This window comes from Ostrinia furnacalis, unplaced genomic scaffold (assembly GCF_004193835.3).
Source record: "Ostrinia furnacalis isolate ACB-3 unplaced genomic scaffold, ASM419383v2 OfSCF7341, whole genome shotgun sequence".
Classification (NCBI taxonomy): Eukaryota; Metazoa; Arthropoda; class Insecta; order Lepidoptera; family Crambidae; genus Ostrinia; species Ostrinia furnacalis.
In genome coordinates, this window is record NW_021137580.1 from 12,461 (window position 1) to 32,665 (window position 20,205).

General features: G+C 36.7%; 3 protein-coding genes across 3 annotated transcripts; all 3 read right to left on the reverse strand.

The window, feature by feature from the left end:
* Nucleotides 1-220: 220 nt before the first annotated feature.
* Nucleotides 221-3,379, reverse strand: LOC114364043 (organic cation transporter protein-like). Its single transcript, XM_028320024.1, has 7 exons — nucleotides 2,995-3,379; nucleotides 2,390-2,594; nucleotides 2,218-2,318; nucleotides 1,932-2,083; nucleotides 1,240-1,842; nucleotides 766-947; nucleotides 221-520 (listed from the first exon to the last, which is right to left on the reverse strand). The coding sequence occupies exons 1-7, from the start codon at nucleotides 3,159-3,161 to the stop codon at nucleotides 317-319; spliced, it is 1,614 nt and encodes a 537-aa protein (XP_028175825.1). The 5' UTR covers nucleotides 3,162-3,379; the 3' UTR covers nucleotides 221-316.
* Nucleotides 3,380-9,852: 6,473 nt separating this feature from the next.
* On the reverse strand, nucleotides 9,853-12,133 carry LOC114364042 (juvenile hormone esterase-like). Its single transcript, XM_028320023.1, has 3 exons — nucleotides 11,911-12,133; nucleotides 10,482-11,737; nucleotides 9,853-10,138 (listed from the first exon to the last, which is right to left on the reverse strand). Exons 1-3 carry the CDS (start codon nucleotides 12,097-12,099, stop codon nucleotides 9,943-9,945), a joined length of 1,641 nt encoding a protein of 546 aa, XP_028175824.1. The 5' UTR covers nucleotides 12,100-12,133; the 3' UTR covers nucleotides 9,853-9,942.
* A 5,498-nt stretch (nucleotides 12,134-17,631) lies between these two features.
* LOC114364051 (uncharacterized) lies at nucleotides 17,632-19,740 on the reverse strand. The gene has a single exon (XM_028320033.1). It carries the CDS (start codon nucleotides 19,738-19,740, stop codon nucleotides 17,632-17,634), a length of 2,109 nt encoding a protein of 702 aa, XP_028175834.1.
* Between the last annotated feature and the right edge of the window lie 465 nt (nucleotides 19,741-20,205).

Here is a 20,205-nt window from a genome sequence, read left to right on the forward strand (position 1 = left end):
GGATGTTTGATGGGAAACAACTTCTCGTTTTCAGATGCCTATTTAGGTGCTGTAGCGTAGAGTGAAATTTTGTAAGCTCTACTTAATCGATGTAATTTTTTTTGGTGGCAGGTAAATAAAGTCAATAAGATATTCTCAAAATATTATTTTAATCCAAGAATGATATACATTGCCAGCCAGTCTTTGTACTTTTTAAGATAAATTCCATCTTATTTTGGTCCTTTCGCCCATTTTTCTGTCCTTGCTTAAATTTTTCAACAGTACAAAATCCATTACGTTTTATTACGTTAATAACTTTTGATTGATTTTGTCACTTCTAAGCACTTTCCGGATTTCGTATTTTTGTGTTATCATTCTCTACGCTGTTCAGTGGTAGATGGTTGTTGCCAAGGTTCTCAGCTTGTCGAACGTTGTCGGGTAAGGGTTCGTCGGCCAAGTCAGGAACGAGAAGAGTGGTTAGCCCGGCTACGATGGATATGCCTCCGATGAGGAGGGTAGGCAGGCTTTCCATGTACTGAGTCTGGAAATGAGAAGGTTAGTTCTACTTTAGAAAAGTAAATATCTTCAACACTCCCATATATTGTGTTGATGTATACTATTCTGTACCCTGACATATTTCCTCACACATACGCAAAAAAAAAATACTGAAGGCTACTATCTTGCAATATTATTTAGCTTGATGAGACGTCTTCAACTCTTCACGTCTCTATTCGAACACTCCTCTCAAATTGTGCTATTAATAGTAACATGGTTATGAATACTCACCAACAATGGGGTCATCGGAGCCAGTATAGAGCCCACTCTGCCTATCGCGGAGCAGAGCGCATGCATCGAGTTTCTGGTATACGTAGGAAATAACTCGGATGTGTACATGTATACGGTTGCAAACGTGAACGTCGTAACAAACCGACCCAAGAAATACAGACCAGTCGATAACCAGACGTATTCTGAAATAAACAACACTCAGTGTGCCTACCATGAGTTTACGTTAGGTGAGCTCGCTAGCGAATACGTCAAAAAATTATATGAAGATTTTATTTCTTGAAAGTAGCCGCTAGGGGCGCTGCACAATATGTCATACATTTAAATGTCATTTTTTTACGCAGTCGCTAGCGAGCACACCTAACGTAAATTCATGGTAGGCACACAGTTTAATATTTCTTACATTAAGTATATATGAATTTCATAAAACATTAATGCAGATATTTATTTTATTATTTTATGGTTGTAATAACTCACTTTTAGGCACAAACGGTTGGATCAGACAAAGCACACCAGCGCTCATAAATGAAGTGAACAATGGCTTCTTTCTCTGGAATCTCCTTAAAGTGTAGACCATAGCAAAACTTGCAGGTATATCAGACAAAGACATCAACCCCAAGTTAATATATTTATCTCCAGCCAAAGATACCACATTCACAACCATCCCAAAGCTGACGAATGTACACGTGATCCACCATATCAAGCAAATGGAAAATCTCTTCACAACAATTTTAGACCGAAAAGTGTCTCTCAGGGGAGAACTCTTAGTCTCAATCTGTTCACACTGAATATTATTGAGATCTTGTCCATTTAAATCTAGTCCATTATTTTTTGCCATTTTAAGCAATATTTGAGTCGCTTTCTTCTTCTTCCCTTTGCTTAGTAACCATCTCACGCTTTCATCCATTACGAAAAAGTAAAGCAAGTAAAATAGTGAAGGCAAGTAGATTGCTAACACGAAGTTTCTCCAGTAAGGTAATAAGTAGGCAGCTGTTGCTATAGTTACTCCTCCCATTGCAAATATTATGCTGAAGAATATTTGTTGCTCTAATCTTCGATCGTTATGTACCAGCTCTACGCCTGAAAACAATGATTAAACAAGTAAAACGGTAATTGGATTCTATAGACGAGATAAATTGAAAATGTTGACAGGAATGTTCCTGACTTACTCATTATAAATGCTGGTGAACAATTATCTCCAAAAGTAGCTTCCATTAGTTCAAGAAATAAATACATTAAATAGCCATTTGCAAAGCTTTTAGCGATGCCAAATAACGCGGCCGCTAAGCCTGCAATTATGATGGTAGCCTTTCTCCCGATCCTGAAAACACGAGTAGCAGCATTTTAGGAAGAATCCTGCAATAAAGTCAGGAAAAGATCTATGATGAAAATAAAGTAGTTAAATTTATAAATTATAATTCGTGTTTGTTTTAAAATTTTAAACAAAAATCATACTTATCGGATAGTTGACCTTGGAAAAAGAGGCCTAACATTAGTCCTACACTGTGGATCGTTCCGACGAAAGTTCGTTTCCATTCTTGACAAGCTAGTCCAAACTGAAAATATTCATATGAAAATTAGTTTGCTTTGAAGTTTCAAAAACATTATTCTCTTTTCTAAAACGTACCTCTGATACAAAACTATGTTCGTCTTTGTAAACCCAATCAGTGCACGGTTGAATAACCTCAGCATCGAAGCCATTCTCTGAGCATTCTGAATTATTTTGTGTGTTTCCATACCTATAGCAATTTCTGTAGTCTGTAGGTGCGGTGAAATTGTACCATTGCGCTTCAAACGTCTGAGTTTGAGACTCACATGCGTCAATTTTGCATCTGTAGGATTATAATGATTTTTTTAATATCAAAATTTTTAAATTAGATGCTATTTTGTTTGTTTAATTATTGATTTTTATCAGAGTTACACAGAATAATAATTTTTATATCATATTATCTTATGTATGAATGCTATGACAAATTTCCATAAACCAAATGAAATACCAGACCTTATTATGAAAATTCCCGTGAAAGAAGCGAATAAAAATTAAAACTACGCTGGATAATTTTCATCTCTGTCTGTCATATTAAGTAAGGAGAATATTAAATATTTGCTGATTTCAGTCTTCAAGCTGAGAGGATGAAATAATTATGAAATAAGATGATAATGAAGTCTTAATAGACGTACCTACCTAGGTATATTTTATTCAAAGAAAAATATGTACTTGTGTATTTTTACCTGTAAGGAGTCTGTTCGGCAACAAATATGTAGTTTATGCAATGCATGCCGTTGGTAAAAAAGGCGAATCCAACGAGTAGAGTCATTTTGGTTTGGTATCGCCCAAACAGGCCAAACCTTTGTAGTATATCATCTAGGTGTATTCCTTTGTCTTTCGGTTCCGCCATGTCTTGTATCTTTTCACTTGGAGCACTGAATAATGTTCACTTTATAAAAACACATTATAAAGACATTTTGTATGAATAATACTCCTAGATTATCTGACACATTTTTTCACAATAATTTCANTAAGTAATTTCAAGTACACTTGTGCTACCTTTTCCACGCTTTAGTTTAAAACCTTACTATTTATTTTTTCATTTGTATTACGTTAGCGTCTGTTGTCTCTGAGAAGGCGACTGGTCGGCCAATCTCCTTCCAATTGATTGTTTCCTCGGGAACTAAGGGGCAAATAGAATAAGTGCTAAGGAGCACCACATCTCAATTGATATATCCTCTCCTTGTTACTTTGTTGCACTATTTCTACATCGTTTCCGGATTTCATAAGGTTATATTAAGATAGAGGTTTAATGGTAGGAAATGATTGTTCTTATATTCAAATACTAGCTGTGCCCGTGACTTCGTATAATATTTCATGTTTTTGCAACATTTTTCTTTTTTACTGTTCTGCCCCTATTGACTGTAGGCCTTAAAGCCTTCTTCGATAAAATGGCTATCCAACACAAAAAAAAAAATCAAATGGACCAGTAGTTCCTGAGATTAGCGCTTTCAAGCAAACAAACAAACTCTTCAGCTTTATAATATTAATTATATTTATTTACCGAAATAATCTGATTTCAGGTGCTCGTACGATAATATTAATCTATCTCATATTTTTTTACTCGTGGATTACCTTAAGTCTGAATCCTATTCAATGCCGGAATTCCGCGAACGAATTAATGTCGAGAATATTATGACAACCTAATACCAGAAGTTCTTGGTAAAAAACCTTATCAAGTCTCTATGAGGGTGATTACAAAAAGTCGTTGCTAAGACGGAATTACTCTAGTACCCTTAGATTCTTTCCCTTTCGTTGTATTCCTGATTCCGGGAAAAATTACGTTTGTGAAATGGGACAAGATCACAAACGGTTGTGGCAATTATGTTAAAGGGTTTCTATCCCGTTTGTAAGTTAACCTTTTCAAACGAAACGAAACCATATTCGGGTCACGATTATTTTTCTTTGTCTATCTAACTATAAAGAAAAATAATCGAACTACACTATACTAGAGTTAAGACGTAAAAGTTTCTTCTAATATCTATAGCTTACTAGCTGTGCCCCGCGGTGTTACCCGTGGTAAAACGTAGCCTATGTTTTAATCTAGGGTGTCAGTTAACTCCATACCAAATTTTACTAAAAGCGTTCCAGCCGTTTAGACGTGAAGAAGTTAACAAACACACATTCGCAAACTTTCGCCTTTATTATATTAGTGTGATACTAAGATAAGCTCCATGGCACACGTTTAGAAAAGTTTTTAGGTTGAAAATTGAGTGCATATTTATAGAACAGCCATTCTTCTAACAATAGGCATGCATTTGGGATGTGACGCATGCAAGGGAGGCTGGGTATAAGGGGAAATAGCTCGGAGCGCTGGCTAGTAATCTACTAATTAAAGGCATTGTTAGAAGACGGAATCTCTATCTAGATTTGCCTAATTACCCACTCGAGCCGGTAACTTAGCGGACACACGAATGGAAAGCCTGGCGAATGAACGATTGATTCACATTTATAACGATGTGCAAAGTGATATTTACAACGAATTCTCGAAAGGATTTGTTCTTCAACAGTTGGTTTCTGGAAAAATATTTCTGCGTATGACTAATGCCCGTTTTCACCATCAATCCCTAATTTTTAAGTGACCCCTATGGTAACACATATGAGGAATTTTGTTTTCAAAGGGGTCGCTTAAAAATTAGGGATTGATGGTGAAAACGGGCATTAGTCTCCGTTCATCAAACTCCTTAATTTTACAAGTTTAAATTAAGTTTTATGTAGAGTTAATTATAAGGTCGCAGAAAGAATAACAGTTGACGTGTTATTTTTTATGTATAATATGACCGCAATCACACCTGGTGTTAAGTGAGATGCAGTATAGGATGGTACATATTGTACGCATATCAAAGATGTATAACCCGCAGATGTATTAAATCGTGGTTGATAATTGTTAGAGTTCATACCCAAATTCTAGCTAGAGCAAGAAGTCATATTTGACAAACTGGGGTCCCGTGTGTCAGTATTAATTTTAGCGGCACCGAGGGAGTCCAGATTTAGACGCTTCGGAGGCTAAAATTAAAACAGTATGATTGGTGCACCTCTGTTGTATGCAGATGAGCACTATCTCACGTGAGTTCCGCTTCCGCCGCTCTTAGTATGAATATTTACCGGAAACTATTCAGGATAGACCTATTTGAGACTGAACGTAAGAATAGATCTCAGATAGATGAATCTCCTAAAGAATTTGTGCGAAGATGCTTTCTGAAAAATTAAAAGTCTAACAAAACATAAAAAAGTTGATTCAGTACGAATACAAATGGGCGGTGAAATGAACGTGAAGATAGTTATTAATTATTTACTTTTAAAGAAAAATGTAATAAATAAAACGTCATTGCTCAGCTCAAAGCTAGTCTAGTTAATTAGCGAGCGAACGAAAAGAAAATTAATGAACTTCATGAAGCAACTATAGGGTTATTCACTATTTTAATGTTCTTACAACTGAAATGGTTTTACTAAAAAGATTAGGTCAAAACGTTATTTGCATTTTAACGGAATATTCTTAACTCTTTGAAAAAGAGTTATTAATCCTTTTACAAGTAAAGTAGCAGCTAATAACAATGATCCAAAGATTCATTTCCCAGATTCAAATCTACGGAAATATTTTGTCTCAAGAAACGGCACCATCGATCTCGAAAAAGCATAAACAATAATGATAACGAATCAAAGGCTGGAACGACTGTTCTTTATCTACGCCTCACGACAATGCCCATCTCCTTTATTAACAGTTCGTTTTGATGAGAAACAAGGCGACCCCCCATTAATTTTGAACGACTATCTTGGTTCATTATGAGGGGGGCGCTTTATACAAAATAATTAATTATAACCTGAAATATTACTGGTTCGGATATTTAAAGTTTAAATGAGTGTTTTAGGTTGATTGCAAGTGTCAAGCGGTTTTCATGACAACAAGTTAAATTAGTACCTACTTGTACTTTAACTATTGCATTCTTTATCTTGATTAAATATTTAGATCTAACGATACAAATTGACTGACTAACCACCTTTAACCGCCTCTGTGGTCTAGTGGTAAAACCACCTGCTTCAGACGCAGTGGTCCCGGGTTCGATTCCCAGTGGGGGCACATTTTTCTGTTCGGTTTGGTTGGTGGTAGGGCTTGTTCTAAGTCCGCCTGGCTAGCTACCACCATCTTACCTAAGTCTGTCGCCATAACAACAATGTTAACAGCATTGTTGTGTTCCGGCAGTTAGAGGTAAGATAGCCAGTTCCTTCGTGGTTGAGGATTCCGGGTGAAGCTCGCTTCCACCTTCGGCCTGATCATCACTTACCATCAGGTGAGATACAGGCCAAGAGCTTCCTCGTTGTGGATAAAAAGAAAAAGACTAAACACAGTCCCATTAGAAAGAACCATATTAAGAGATGTCTTAGCTATTAAAAAACTATTTTCATGTGTGTGAAGACCCGCAGACTCTTAATACAAACATTGTTTTCGATTCGCTGACTTCATAAAATGTTTTACTATGTTTGTTTTGGTAGTTTCAGTAATACAATATCCTATACAGTATTGCAGAAAGCTGTCAAAATAATTGACTCTAAAATTAAATGAAGCCACTGTTAATTAACAAGCAATATAATACTCTGATTAAATTACAAAACATGACTAACGGATAAACATTCATGGTTTTCATGTTGTGGATTAGTTCAAAATTTGAACCAATTTGAAGGGACTAATTATTGATTTATAGGAATCCCTATTAAGAACTTCCATAGAATATACATTCGTAATATTAACACTACACGCAGACTAATTGATTTGTTCATTGTAGCAGCCCATATTACACGTAACAACAATATAATAATAACAAAATAGCCTAAACATAAATTACTATATTAAATATCAATATTCCCAGACCCCAAAGTAAATCCCTTCTTGTAAAACTAAAAGGATACTGCGACACAAGCTATGCTTAGTGCAGAAGCCGCTAGTCATAAGAATACTCTGTACATTGATTTAATGGCAATAAATAATAAAGACTGTAAACCGTTGAAAAAAATGTCTGACAATAGTGACTGAGTTTCTTGCGCCTCTTCTTCTCAGGACTGCGACTGGCCCATTTATTATCCCGAAGCAGTGGTAGGGTTAATACTGGGACGTGTAAAAGTGCTTTTTAAAAGCCTATTTGCAAAAATAAATGAATTTTATGAGTTTTTTTCTAAATATTTTTATTATTATTACATAAATAACGGCACATCAGAATTATAATAGTTTATTACATTTTGCAAAATTGTCTCTAACACAATACCTATGTATAAAATTTAAATATGTACATTGTTTAGATTGATGTGCAGTCAGCTGTCTTCCATTTGTCAGCATCTACTATTGGGAGTAAATAAGTTAAAGCGATCAAAGACAAAACGAATCTATCTGTTACCGGCTTGACGTTAAAATTGGGTTAAAATTATCCGGATCCGAGTAAAATATCCGGTGTTCCATCCCAGTTGAAATGGCTTTAGGTTTTCATTAAAACCAGCTATAACTCAGCCGGTCAATGGGGTATCGTTTCTAGATAACGGACGTTATTACGTCAGCTTTCATTATGCAAGATATTTATGACGACCAAATTGAGATTATAGAAAATATTGCGCGCGCTTCTATTGTTTTGTTCGCGTTTAACGTTAACTTTTGTAAAGGATTGTAAGTTAGATAAGTAAGATGTAGCGATTCATTTGTCAGTGACACTAATTATAAATACCAAAAATAATACTTTAGGAACTGGTTTACTCACAAAAGTAACCTAATCCATATCTTTACTTAAATTACTATTGTTACGTTCCTGTCATATTTCGCTTGTCTATTGTATCGGATTTTTGTAAAAATAGGCTTAAGCTAGGAAATAAATGAATAAAAATAAATAAATATTTTTAAGTAATAATTGACATAAAACGGAAATTCAGTCAAATGACTCTCTCTTTATTTAAATTAGTATTATTTCGCCCGAAGAGATCGCTTGTTAGTGATAAGATCGCCTTTATCGTTATATTTTAGCTTGCTTTACTTATTAATCTTGATTGCCAGCATTGGTGTACCACGAGGTTTTATGTAGTTAAAATTTAAATTATCACGTAAAGAAAGCACAATTTTATTTGTATTCAGGGTCTTGTCTCCCAACAGATTTAAACAGCTGTGTGACGACTCGAAAACGTTCTAACTGAACATACACGTAAAAACCACTTGGAATTCGCGGCTGAGCGTTCGCCGGCAATCCATCAGAGGACGCGACAAGCGGGATACGTCTGAATCTAGACTTGGTTGGATGGTTACGTAGACCGTAAATATGTAGGTATAACTTGGTCCGCAGCACTGCCTCACTTGGAATCTACTTAAGAATGTTATTTAACATTGCAGTTATTTAACGATTTCCTCTTTGTTTAAATTCGGTATGATTAGGACTGTAGAGCTGCGTCATTTGGTGTCCATTTCGAATGTCATTTAATATTGCAGTATTGCTTTCAATGTTTAAATTCCTCACTTTTAATCTTTGAGTAGGGAAAGGACTCTACAAGTAGTGTTTTCCGATGAAGTAGTACCTATTATGAAAAATTGATAGGGGCCTGAAAATGCGGCGAAATGGTTCCAGTAAAGGATGGTACGGCAGTGTTTGCTTCGCGCTCGACTTGGCGCGGGCACTGCCGTGCCCCCAGATGTGATTTCCACCAGTTCCAATTTTTCTACACAAGCTTCTTTTAAATTACTAATATTATTTTATTTAAAAAAAGCGTAAGAAGCTATACTTTGTGCTGAATAATAGCTCATAGTTTTGCCGCACGTGAATTTTTTGACAAGTTTAGCACACTAGATACTAGTCACTTTATTATAGTCGAGACGTAGTTGTCTAATATAAAACATAACAGAAAAGCTTCATAGTACAAATCAGACCTGAGACGCGGCAGCTGCCATTCATTGTTCTAATATGACATACGAAACCCTTAAGATAAATAGACCCGCTGCTTTTTATCCAGAGGCCGATGTTCCCTTCAAGTACGAATGCCGCGATAAAATATGACGTGACAAAAAGTGAATTAATGAGAGCGGACGCTTCTGTATTAATTACGTTTCGCTTTCAAGAACGGAGCGAGCGGCAGCTCTTTTGAGCAAAAAACGGAGTTCACTTTAATTGTTTGCTGAAATGAAATGTCATGTTGATCGGTATCACTCTTTGTGTGGTATTGGTGTTACAAAGCTAAATGTAAAGAGAAATAAGTAAATAAGAAAGCGCTAAAATGCTAGAGAGACGACTAAGGTTTTTTTGTTTCTTAGTCTAGTGACCTGAAAATAAGAACAAACTATTTAACGTAAATAATTTAGCTGTAAAAGCTCTGATGTTTTAAATAGGGAAATACTGTTTAAGTTGGTACTGAGGATTGAAGAAACACCCTACAGTATTCAAAACGCAATGACTCCAGTTACCTTGATAAAATACGTACAAAAGGTCGAAATCTTATTAAGAAAATAGATTTTTGCCAAATTTTCATTATTAATATCAATATATCGTAAAAGATGCAAACAATAAATAAAATTACTAAAATGTTTACACAAATCCTTATTTTTTTTCAGTCTATACGGCTGGTTTCAGCCAACCTATAACATTATTATGAGTTATTGAATTCAAATAATATTAATCACTTCCAGGGTAAACAATTTCAAGGTCTCTGTTAGCTCTATAGAAAAGGTCCCAGAAGGCCATCCTGCGGTGGAAAGGTCTGGTGCCCATCTTGAGTTCCGAACCCAAGTCTAGGTAGTGGTAGGGAGATCCCTTCTTTATCGGCGTCCATTCGAAGGGCAGTAGTTCCGAAGTTTCAGGTGTAGGATTGCTGAAACAAAAATATTATCATTAATCCGATGTTAAAGTTGGTATATTCATGTTCTATGTTTTTAGACAGTATATCTTTTCCTCTATTCGCATCCTAATTTCAATTTCTACGCCTGCTTCATTCTGTGGATTTAGCTGCGATTCAATCGTTTTAAAAAGATGATAGAAGATGTATACCTACTCAAGAAAATGCAATGATTCGTTGAAGACTAAATCTTAGTTTCAAGTAATTTATTTCCTAAGAAAATATGATTGAAGACAATTGAACTGACGGTTTAACCTGTAGTTTAACGTTAAATGCGAGAAGTAATAAGAGGTTGGTTGTTTAAAAACAAAACACATACCCATATTTTGCAAAATTGGTCCACAAAGTTGTCATTTGGTCAATTACCCGTTGATCTTCTGCAGTCGGCGTCTCTTCATACAGAGATATATCAAATAAGTATCCGATTTCATCAGCATGAGCAGCACCACCAATATTTATGTTATTTTTTCTCTTGATAAAGTTTCTATTGCCCACGTATGAAAACATATAGAAATAAATGTTAGCTGCATCGTTATCCAAATATTTTGAGATGCTTCTATACGTTGGATGATTAAAATGGATGTCTGAATCAAAATCGATTATGTCCATTACTTGTTCAGCGCTTACTTCCTCATCACCTAGATAGAAACGTTGAGCAAGCTCCTCCATTCCATCAAAATTGGAGTCAGAAATATTAAATGCCAGATTTAATCTCGCCTTAAAAACATCAAAGGCGTTAAATTCACCAGCTGTATCACCAAAGTAATTTGATAATCTCTCATGATCATTAAAACCTATTAGTATAGGCATTCCGTTTACTTTCGGCATCGGAGCTTGCTTCCAATCTTCAGTAATAAAACTTTCGACGCCTTCAAATTGCTTCTCTACACAAGGTCTGAACCTGAAGTTCAATCCAAGTTCAGACGTCGCGTCAACAATCAAGTTTGTGTCTGCGTTAGATAAAAATGATAATGCATCGTTGATGTCATTCGTGACATAACCGAGGTGTTCGGCAAGGATCAACGGAGAATTTTTAAGTGGTTCCGGAAAAGTGGGTAGCAGTGAAGTTCCACTTTGGAGAATAGCTCTATCAAAAAGCTTTTCTTTCTGCGTTAGAATTTGAAAATCAACAGAAATTCCACCGGCACTTTCACCAAACAGTGTTATCTTATTGGGATCGCCACCAAATGCTTGAATGTTCTCTTTTACCCATCTCAAAGCGAGCAATTGGTCTTTGAATCCTTCGTTGCCAGGATTCTCGGGAGTGTCCAAGCACATAAATCCGTAAGCACCGACTCTGTAGTTGAGTGTCACTAGTATGACGTCATGTCTGACTATGTATTTCGGGCCATACAAGAGTCTTCCTGCAAACCCGATACTAAATCCTCCACCGTAGATCCAGACTAATACAGGAACGGGGTTCGCTGTGTTGGCTATAGTAGGGACGTAGACGTTGAGATGCAGGCAGTCGAGGCTACCGGTCGTAGTTTTATTGAATTCTTCTATTTGTGGGCAGATTGCACTGTCATCGTCTGCTTCAAAAATGTCGTCAAAGGGTTCTTGAGGTATTGCTTTCTGAAAAATATTATATTCTTTATTAAAGACACTAAACATAAGTCTGTAGTGACTTGACCGTTTTACGTTTTTCATCGTGTGAAGTGTGAAAAGAAACGACTCATATCAATTGATTCGGCTGTTGTGTAACATATTTTAAGTATTTATTGTGGTCATAAAGATCACTCACTCACCCCAAATGGGTTAGATGCGTTGACTTGCGCGTACGGTATTCCCATAAACATAGCATAGTTTCCATCTGTAGCCCTCACACCACGTATCAAACCCAAATTTGTGTTCACTAAAGGGTCCACTCTGAGAGACGCATCACTGCTATGCAATATTAGCAAGATTGCCACAAGCGTTGGTATGCAGGGCATCATGACTGCCTACTGTTAGTCCGATTCCGAAGCCAATGGATTCAAAATATNCCAAATATCAAGATAAGTTTCGCAATCAGCTGATATTACTTTGAAGGACGTTGATAAAGATGAGAGGCTCAAGATAGTGACAACAAGAAAGCCGTACGATGATCTCTTATCTAGATTGGCGGAGAGAAACTCATTGATATTATTATGCGACTTGTATTATACATTCGAAAATGTATTTTCACTCCAATTGAAGCCAAGAATTTTGGAACCGAACGAAACAATACACATGTTTATCAATTAATTTGATATATTTTATTGTTTGAAGTATTGTTGTTGTTTGATAATGAACAGCAAAATATACTGTAACAATAATCTAATCAATCCAATCGGGTTTAATCGGAAGCTTATTGCAATTTGATTGCCTGAAAGAAAAGAAGTACCCAGTATTTTTATTTTTTTTATTAGGTCTGCTAAACTGGTTTTACAGAGTTACATACATAAAATAAACTTAACTTAGTTGGCATTAATAATGTAAAACCTCCTAGATGCAAACACCGCATGCATACAATAATATTGTGTAAACAGAAAATGTTAAATGCCTATGTACTTAAAGTTTCATTTAACATTAGAGCAGCAATAAAATTTACTTAGTAATGCCCGTATTCACAAACATTACTATGAAGTCTCACAGTGCGCGTGGACGCACGAATAATGGTGACACACGAACCAATCACAGACTATGCTTCACTAAAGCAAGCATTGTTTGTGAATACGGGTGTAAGTCTAAATATAATATAACTCAAAGGTGACTGACTGACTGGCTAACTGACTGACTGACTGACATAGTGATCTATCAACGCACAGCCCAAACCACTGGACGGATCGGGCTGAAATTTGGCATGCAGGTAGATGTTATGACGTAGACATCCGCTAAGAAAGGATTTTACGAAACTTCACCCTTAAGGGGGTAAAACGGGATCCACGAGTACGAAGTCGCGGGCGGCCGCTAGTCTACTATATTTTTGTTTCTCGACAGCTCCAATGAGCAATACTATCTAACAATCTGTGCCAATACCTCGACATCGCAATTAACCATTTAGCGGAGTGGTTCTTGTAGGTAATTCGCGGGGTTAATAGAAAACTGTCAAAAACTGGAGGGCATTAATTTAACACGCCATTACCTCGGCTCGGAGCGATATCGCGCTCGATATTATTTCTCGCATTGGATATTATTTTTAGCTTTCCGTTAATTATACGTATCGGAAGTTTTGAGATGATTCTGTTACTTATTGTGTAGGGCAAGTTATATTTGGTATATGTAAAAGTATGGGAAAGGGTCCACAAAGATATTAAGGTTGGCCTTAGTCACAGACCGCTCTACATGATTGGAAACGATTCTTTTTGAATTTTTGAATCCATTATGGTCTTGTATGAAAATGTGTGCTTAAATATGTATTGTAAGGATTGATCCCCACAAACACTGCACAATTGATGTTTAGAAAACGTGAAATAGGAATGGAATCACATATACCTAACCAGTAACAACCTCAGAATGTAGGTAGCTACCGGCGTATATTAAACCATAAATCAGTTTAATAATGTGTCCGATGACGGACTATGACTGATGGCGACCGCAATCATCGCATAGCTGGTCCCCACCGAGATTTACTGTCCAGTTATTGCTGTTAATTGAAAATAGCTCAGCTAAGCAATGCACCAAATTAATAATACAAACAAAGGTTCCCCTGATCGCAATTTCGGTGGCCATTGTCGGTTTGAATCCAATTCGGATCCAATATTGAACGCTGTAAAATCGCGAGCTAAAGCTCGTAACTTACTTTGATTTTTTAAAGACTAACAGGTAGACTCATTCAAGCGGAACTTGAAGTGTTTTAAATCAAAATTATTATTTCTCAACCGTTGAGCTACTTTGTAATCGTTAACATTGTATCTTTGATTAATCATATTCTTAAATGTACCTTTGTAGTGCCCTTAAGTTATAAACCTATAGCTAGAACATAATATTTCATTTCATGCAATATTTAATCTACGAGTAATAAAGACGTTTTAAATTCGCATTCTCAACTAGTAGTTTTAGTTTATTGAACAACGGTGTCTGTGCTAAACATCTGGTTTACTAAATGTCGTACATTTAGTGTACTCTAACCATTTTTGGCTGGGGTGACCAGGCGACAGCATTCTTATGGATATTGTTTTATTTATTTATGAAGTGACTTAGTGGTGTTCCTTAACCGCCATAGCACAATCTACTTTAAATGTAACATGCCCCTATTTTATGAAAAGCCTTAAACAAAGTAATTTTGACTTACCATTCATTCACTTAAGGCTTATTTGAGACGCGCTCTAGTCCAGATTATTTATTTGTCGTATAGAGCAGTCTGTAATGTATTCTCTCAGAGTGGACGCCCCCTACTTTGGGAACCCCTTTTNATAGAGACATGCGATTTTTCGTTTTGCGAAGGTAATACGATAGAGAATAATACAAAGTAATAAAAACTACCGGTTATAGGGGCATTTTTTGGAGAAATTTATCAAATAACCAAAAAAACACGAATTTTTAAGCGGATTTTTTTCAAAAAGTATAATTTTTTTATTACTTGTTGGCCTTTTTTGTGTATTTTATGTATTTTTTTAGTATTGCTTGTTATTAAGCATTATTACTGTTTTTATTTTATTAAGATATACCGCTTAGTTTAAAAGTTATTATGTTTTCTTTACAATAAGTAATTGAAAGAAAAAAAATTCTATAAAAAATTAAAAAAAAATCTCAAAAATTTTTTGACCTCTTTTTTGTCGATAAAAATAGGTCTAGTTTCATCTATTTTCATATGTACACTGAATAAACCACGGATACTCTCGGCGCACTTAAGGGACTCTTATCTAGGTATAAATAAGACGTCAATATTAAGGTGACAATTTATTGCTTGACACAGGTTGTCAATGGTTCACAGATGTCAAAATACTCCAGGTATATAAAGCCAGGGAAAAAAATCTGGACACCGCGGTACAGCTTTACGCGTCTCAAAGTACAGTGACATCTATTGGCAACAAACATAAACAAGTTTCATGGAAGGTTTATACATATCGCCCACCAAGGACCGTCCTAGGTCCTTAACAACAGGAAAAAACAATCCAATGAAACTTAATGCGAATGCATCGCCCACCATGAAACATGTTACGGTACACATCAACAATAAAATAAAAATAAACCATGTAAAAAACCCTTGTACCGTAAAATAACAAAAACATATTAAATATACTCAAAACCTTAAAACTAAATAAACTAAAATTATTCAGCTTTAGGAAGGAGACCAAATCTTTTACCTAGAAACTGTACAACTTAAACATTGTCGTTACCGGGATGGACCACAATCACCCTGCCACTGAGCCAAGACCCGTAGCTAGTTGTCCTCCTTTATGACAACTAATCGCCAACTGTTAGGTTGACGAATTAACATAGTCCACCTCTATGTTTTTCTTTATGGCGCGACGTTCATAAGCCTGTGAGTTTTCAAGTCTCCAACCAACTTTCAACATGTTCACATTAGAAAAGGATCAAGAACCGGAGAGAAATACGTTTGGATAAGTACACATTTTTTACATTTCAACATCAGCACTCAAGTATCCAGATTGGCATGCAACTATACTATTCAACCCATAGCCTTCTATATCTCTACTGTTGTTGAATACCCATTGCGTTTCTCAAGCGTATCCTTTTTTTATTTCTAACCTTTCTTTTTGTTTCAGGTTCTTCGTAGGTCTGCACGTCGACCTTGTAGCGGTATACATCTTCACTACGGCTCCAGGTAATACCACCACTTTTTATTATTTCATTAGCTTTCCTTTTCAGCCCTTCTTCGTTTCCTTTCCGTTGACTTACTTTACCACCCTCTTTCATTGCCTTTACCAAATCTTCATTGTTAGTAGTCAAATTTTGCAACACACATTCTTTGTTCCGTCATCGTAACTTTTCGTTTAATTTTCATAATAATCGCGGGTATCGATGTCTCTGCATAAGTATCGATGTAGTGACAAAACGCAGTCAAACTAGGCTGCTTATGCGCTCCGTCCTTCGAGTTGGATTTTTATTGACAACTTGAGGGCAGTCACGCTTTGGAGGCCGCATCGGTCACATCGCCATATTCTATTCGAATCTAACGGGCCCGTCGACGCGTGTGCTAGTCACCCTCCCATGTGATCTCAACTTACCTCATCATCTACACGCCCAAATGTGCTAGAAACCGAAGGAATTCCCAACTGCTGCTGCCCATACTCGAGGTGGAACTGTCAACGATCTACTCAAGGTACGTGAGTGCATAGTATTTTGTCATTGCGTACTGCTCGTACAGAACATCGATCCCTTTTTTACCGGCAAGCCTTCTACGGTTTGATCCAGGTGTAGCAGGAAGCCACCAATCGCCTTTTAATCGTGGTGCGTTTGCTACATCCTTTTTGGTGCCGAAACCCGGGACAGTTTCCACCTAGCACCTGTAAATTGTACTGTATCGCGTTCCAAATATCGTGGTATTTCTGGTTGAAATACTCGGCAATTAGTAAAATCTATTCATTTCATTCATCGGTTATTGGTTGCAGAGTTAATCTATTTAATCAGTATTTACTTAATCCAACATCGTGCGGTATCAGTGCTTACGGGTCACATCAGTAATATCGTATTTATCCGAATTCCTATCGTTAAACATCGTTAAGTATTGTCTTGAATTATTGTAGGATCAAATTAAGCAATCTTTCATCATTAATCGGTGCTTAATTTATTCATCGGCTTACATTAATTCTATTTATAGACACTACATTCATCCACATTCATCTAGTACATTTGTTGTAATCGTTTTATTTATCGTACAATATCTAAAACATATTGTAATATCGTTTAAATATCGAAACTACATTCCTACATTTTTATTTTTACTTTCGGGTAGTTGCATTGTTCCGCGCCCACCGGTGATCTCTCGTACTTATCGCACCGATCCAGCGCCAAGCAACTACGAACAACATTTTAAAAGTAAAATATTTTATCGTAGTTCAGTTCAAATTAACGTAAACAATTTTTATATTTCGTATTTTGAATACGCTAACTTGTAATATTTACAGTCGTCATTTTGTATCTTGTAATCGTACCTGTAACGTTTAGCGTAACGTATCATTTAAATATCGGCCACTTGTTATCATTATTGTGCGTAACCTGTATGCGTGTGTGCATCATCAATTCAACTCGCAGCTGCATTCCACAGCGGCCGCACGTTTTTGTCTAGTCAAGCGTTAGGGTGGTAACACACTGAGTAAAATTAATATTTTTTATTAATTTCATATTTCGTTTTACACTTTTACATTTAGTATTTATAAAGTAAAATGTCACTCTTAAGCAAACGTTCGACGCGAAAAACGTTAAGAAAATCTAAATCTAAATCAATCGAACATGAATATTCTATGCAAGATTTACCGTCTTTGCGTCGAAAGCGAACAATTTCTATTAAACGATTGAACAAAGCTTTGGAAGTTGGTCAATTAGCGACAAGCGACCCTTCTCAGCGCGAAAATCGTGGTGCGTTTGCTACATTCTTCTTTACCTAACGTCATATTCATTTTTCTGTAAAGTTGACTCCCTTGATCGATAGTTCCGCAACCCATCATGAGATCGTCCACATGAAAGTCTGACAGTATCTTCTCAGCCGCCGTTGAAGAATCTTCACCGAGATCCAAATTCATGTCAACATATTCACTAACTACCTCTGTGTATTTCTGTTTCAGATCGCCATTTTTCAGTCTACGTGTTAATGAATACATTCTTTTTTCAGGTGTTTGCCGGGAATTCTTCTCATCGGGATCTTCATCTTTCAACGGAAGACAACGCACAATGTGTCGATCAGTGTCATCTCTATGAGTAGTTCTGGTAAAGTATCCTTCACGTGTCTCCTCATTTTCTGTAGACATTCTTTTCTTTGGCCACGGCATGTCATCTTCTAGCTTACGACATTTTCTTTGAAGCTGATTATCCTCCACGCTACAGTGCATCACTTTTATTGTTTCAGAGTGCTTCATGGGCGTGTGAACAACACCAGACAGAATCCACCCCAATGACGAACACTGAGCAAGTGGTGAACCAAGCGGTCCCTTGATGACTCCATTTTGAATAACCCGGCTATATACTTCTGACCCCAACAACAAATCTACACTGTTAGAAGTATAATAGCTCGGATCCGCGAGGACAATGTTCTCAAGCTCCTTCCACTCCTCCGCTGTTATCTTTTGGCTAGGCAAAATCGAAGTGATGGACCCTAGTACGTAAGCATTCACCGTCATAATAAAGTTTGGATCAACCCGTGATGCTATTTTTATTTCTACCATCGATCTTGTCGTGAGCCCGTTCGTGCCACCTACTCCTACTACATGCCCTCTAGCTGGTATCTTCTTCAAACCCAATAATTCAACCATGGCCTCTGTAATAAAAGAGGATTGGGATCCTTGATCCAGTAGAGAACGAACCGTGTAAGTTTGGCCGTATTTAGAAACAGTATCTACAAGTGCCGTCGCTAGCAATACCTGGCTACAATCCACAGTGCTTCTTGTAGACGTGCAGGAAATAACAGCATCAACTTTCTTGTTGTCAGCCGTAACCTCCCCGTTTTGGGGTTCCTTAGCAGCAATTTTGTTTGTAGGATGCAGCAGAGCGTGGTGCTTTCTCTTGCATATGCGACACTTGTATTTGCTGTGGCAGAATTTGGCAGAGTGATTGTTTCCGAGACAACAAAAGCAAACATTGTGAGAAGCAACAAATTCGCGACGTAAATCCACAGACGTATCCCTAAAACCCTTACACGTGCTCAATTTGTGCTCCTTCTTACAAAAGGGACAGACTAACGTGGTAACGTGCATGGCCTTAATTTGACTAACAGGCAAGTTTTTGTTAGGAATTGGTTTGGACTCTGAACTCAAAAACTCAAGGGCGCGGTAACGGTTTTTAAGAAACTGTTCGAACTGATCGTAAGTTGGTAGCTCGGTAGAGTTATTATCCGCGATGCTAAACTCCCATTGCCTTTTTGATTCAGGGTCCAACTTCAAAGTTATTATATGAATTACCAGCACGTCCCAGGTGCTTGTATCTATGCCAATATTAGACAGAGCGGACAAACAATCATTTGTGGTGTCCATCAGACCTTTCAAACCACTAGCCGACTCACAAGTTACATTTTTCTGGCTTAGTAGTCTCTTCAAAATGTGATGACAGATGTACCGTTTGTTGTTGTACCTCTCGTCTAATAAGCCCCAACAATGCTCGTAATTACTATCGGTAATCGGAATGTTACATAAAAGTTGCTCGGCTTCACCCTGTAAGTACCCCTTTAAATACAATAATTTTTGAGCATTTCCTAGTGTCTTGTTCGTATGTATCAAAGACTGGAATAAGTCTCGGAAGGTGTTCCATTCCGAGTACTTTCCTGAGAAGATCGGAATATTCACTTTTGGTAGTTTGACATTAGGCGCCTGTATCGTGGGCTGGTTGGAATCATTGTTGGACGAACTTGGGATTATAAAGAATTTAGCTAAAGCTCCTTTCAATCTACATTTATAATCGATGTAACAATCTTCTGCTTTGTCATAAGTATCGCTTTGCATATACCTAGACTCAGATAACACTTTAGGTTCCGTAGTGCGCAACAATTCCCTATGACCCAACAGAAATTCATTCCACAAACCTTCAAGAAGTTCCAACTTTCCCTCTAAATACTCCTTTGTCAAACGATCTTTAGAACTTTTTATGAAATTGACTTTTGATTTTTCTATTCTTGACGCAAGGTCAAACTGACAGTTCTCTAAACGTTCCATCATAAATGACAGTTAAATTGAAATGTAAACAAAACTCCAAAAATAGTAAAAAATTCTAAGTGTTTGACAACTCTGACAGAAAACGGGCATAGGTTCCCCGTAGCAACCGCTTTTTCAAAACTATTCTAAGTCCTAAAATATTAATCTAAAATTTTTCTAAGTCAATGTAAACAATTAAATTTTTGTAAGTTAAACTACCAGTGTAAATAAAGTCCAAAATCCTTCAATCTTCTTCTCAATAATAAAATGCCAAAA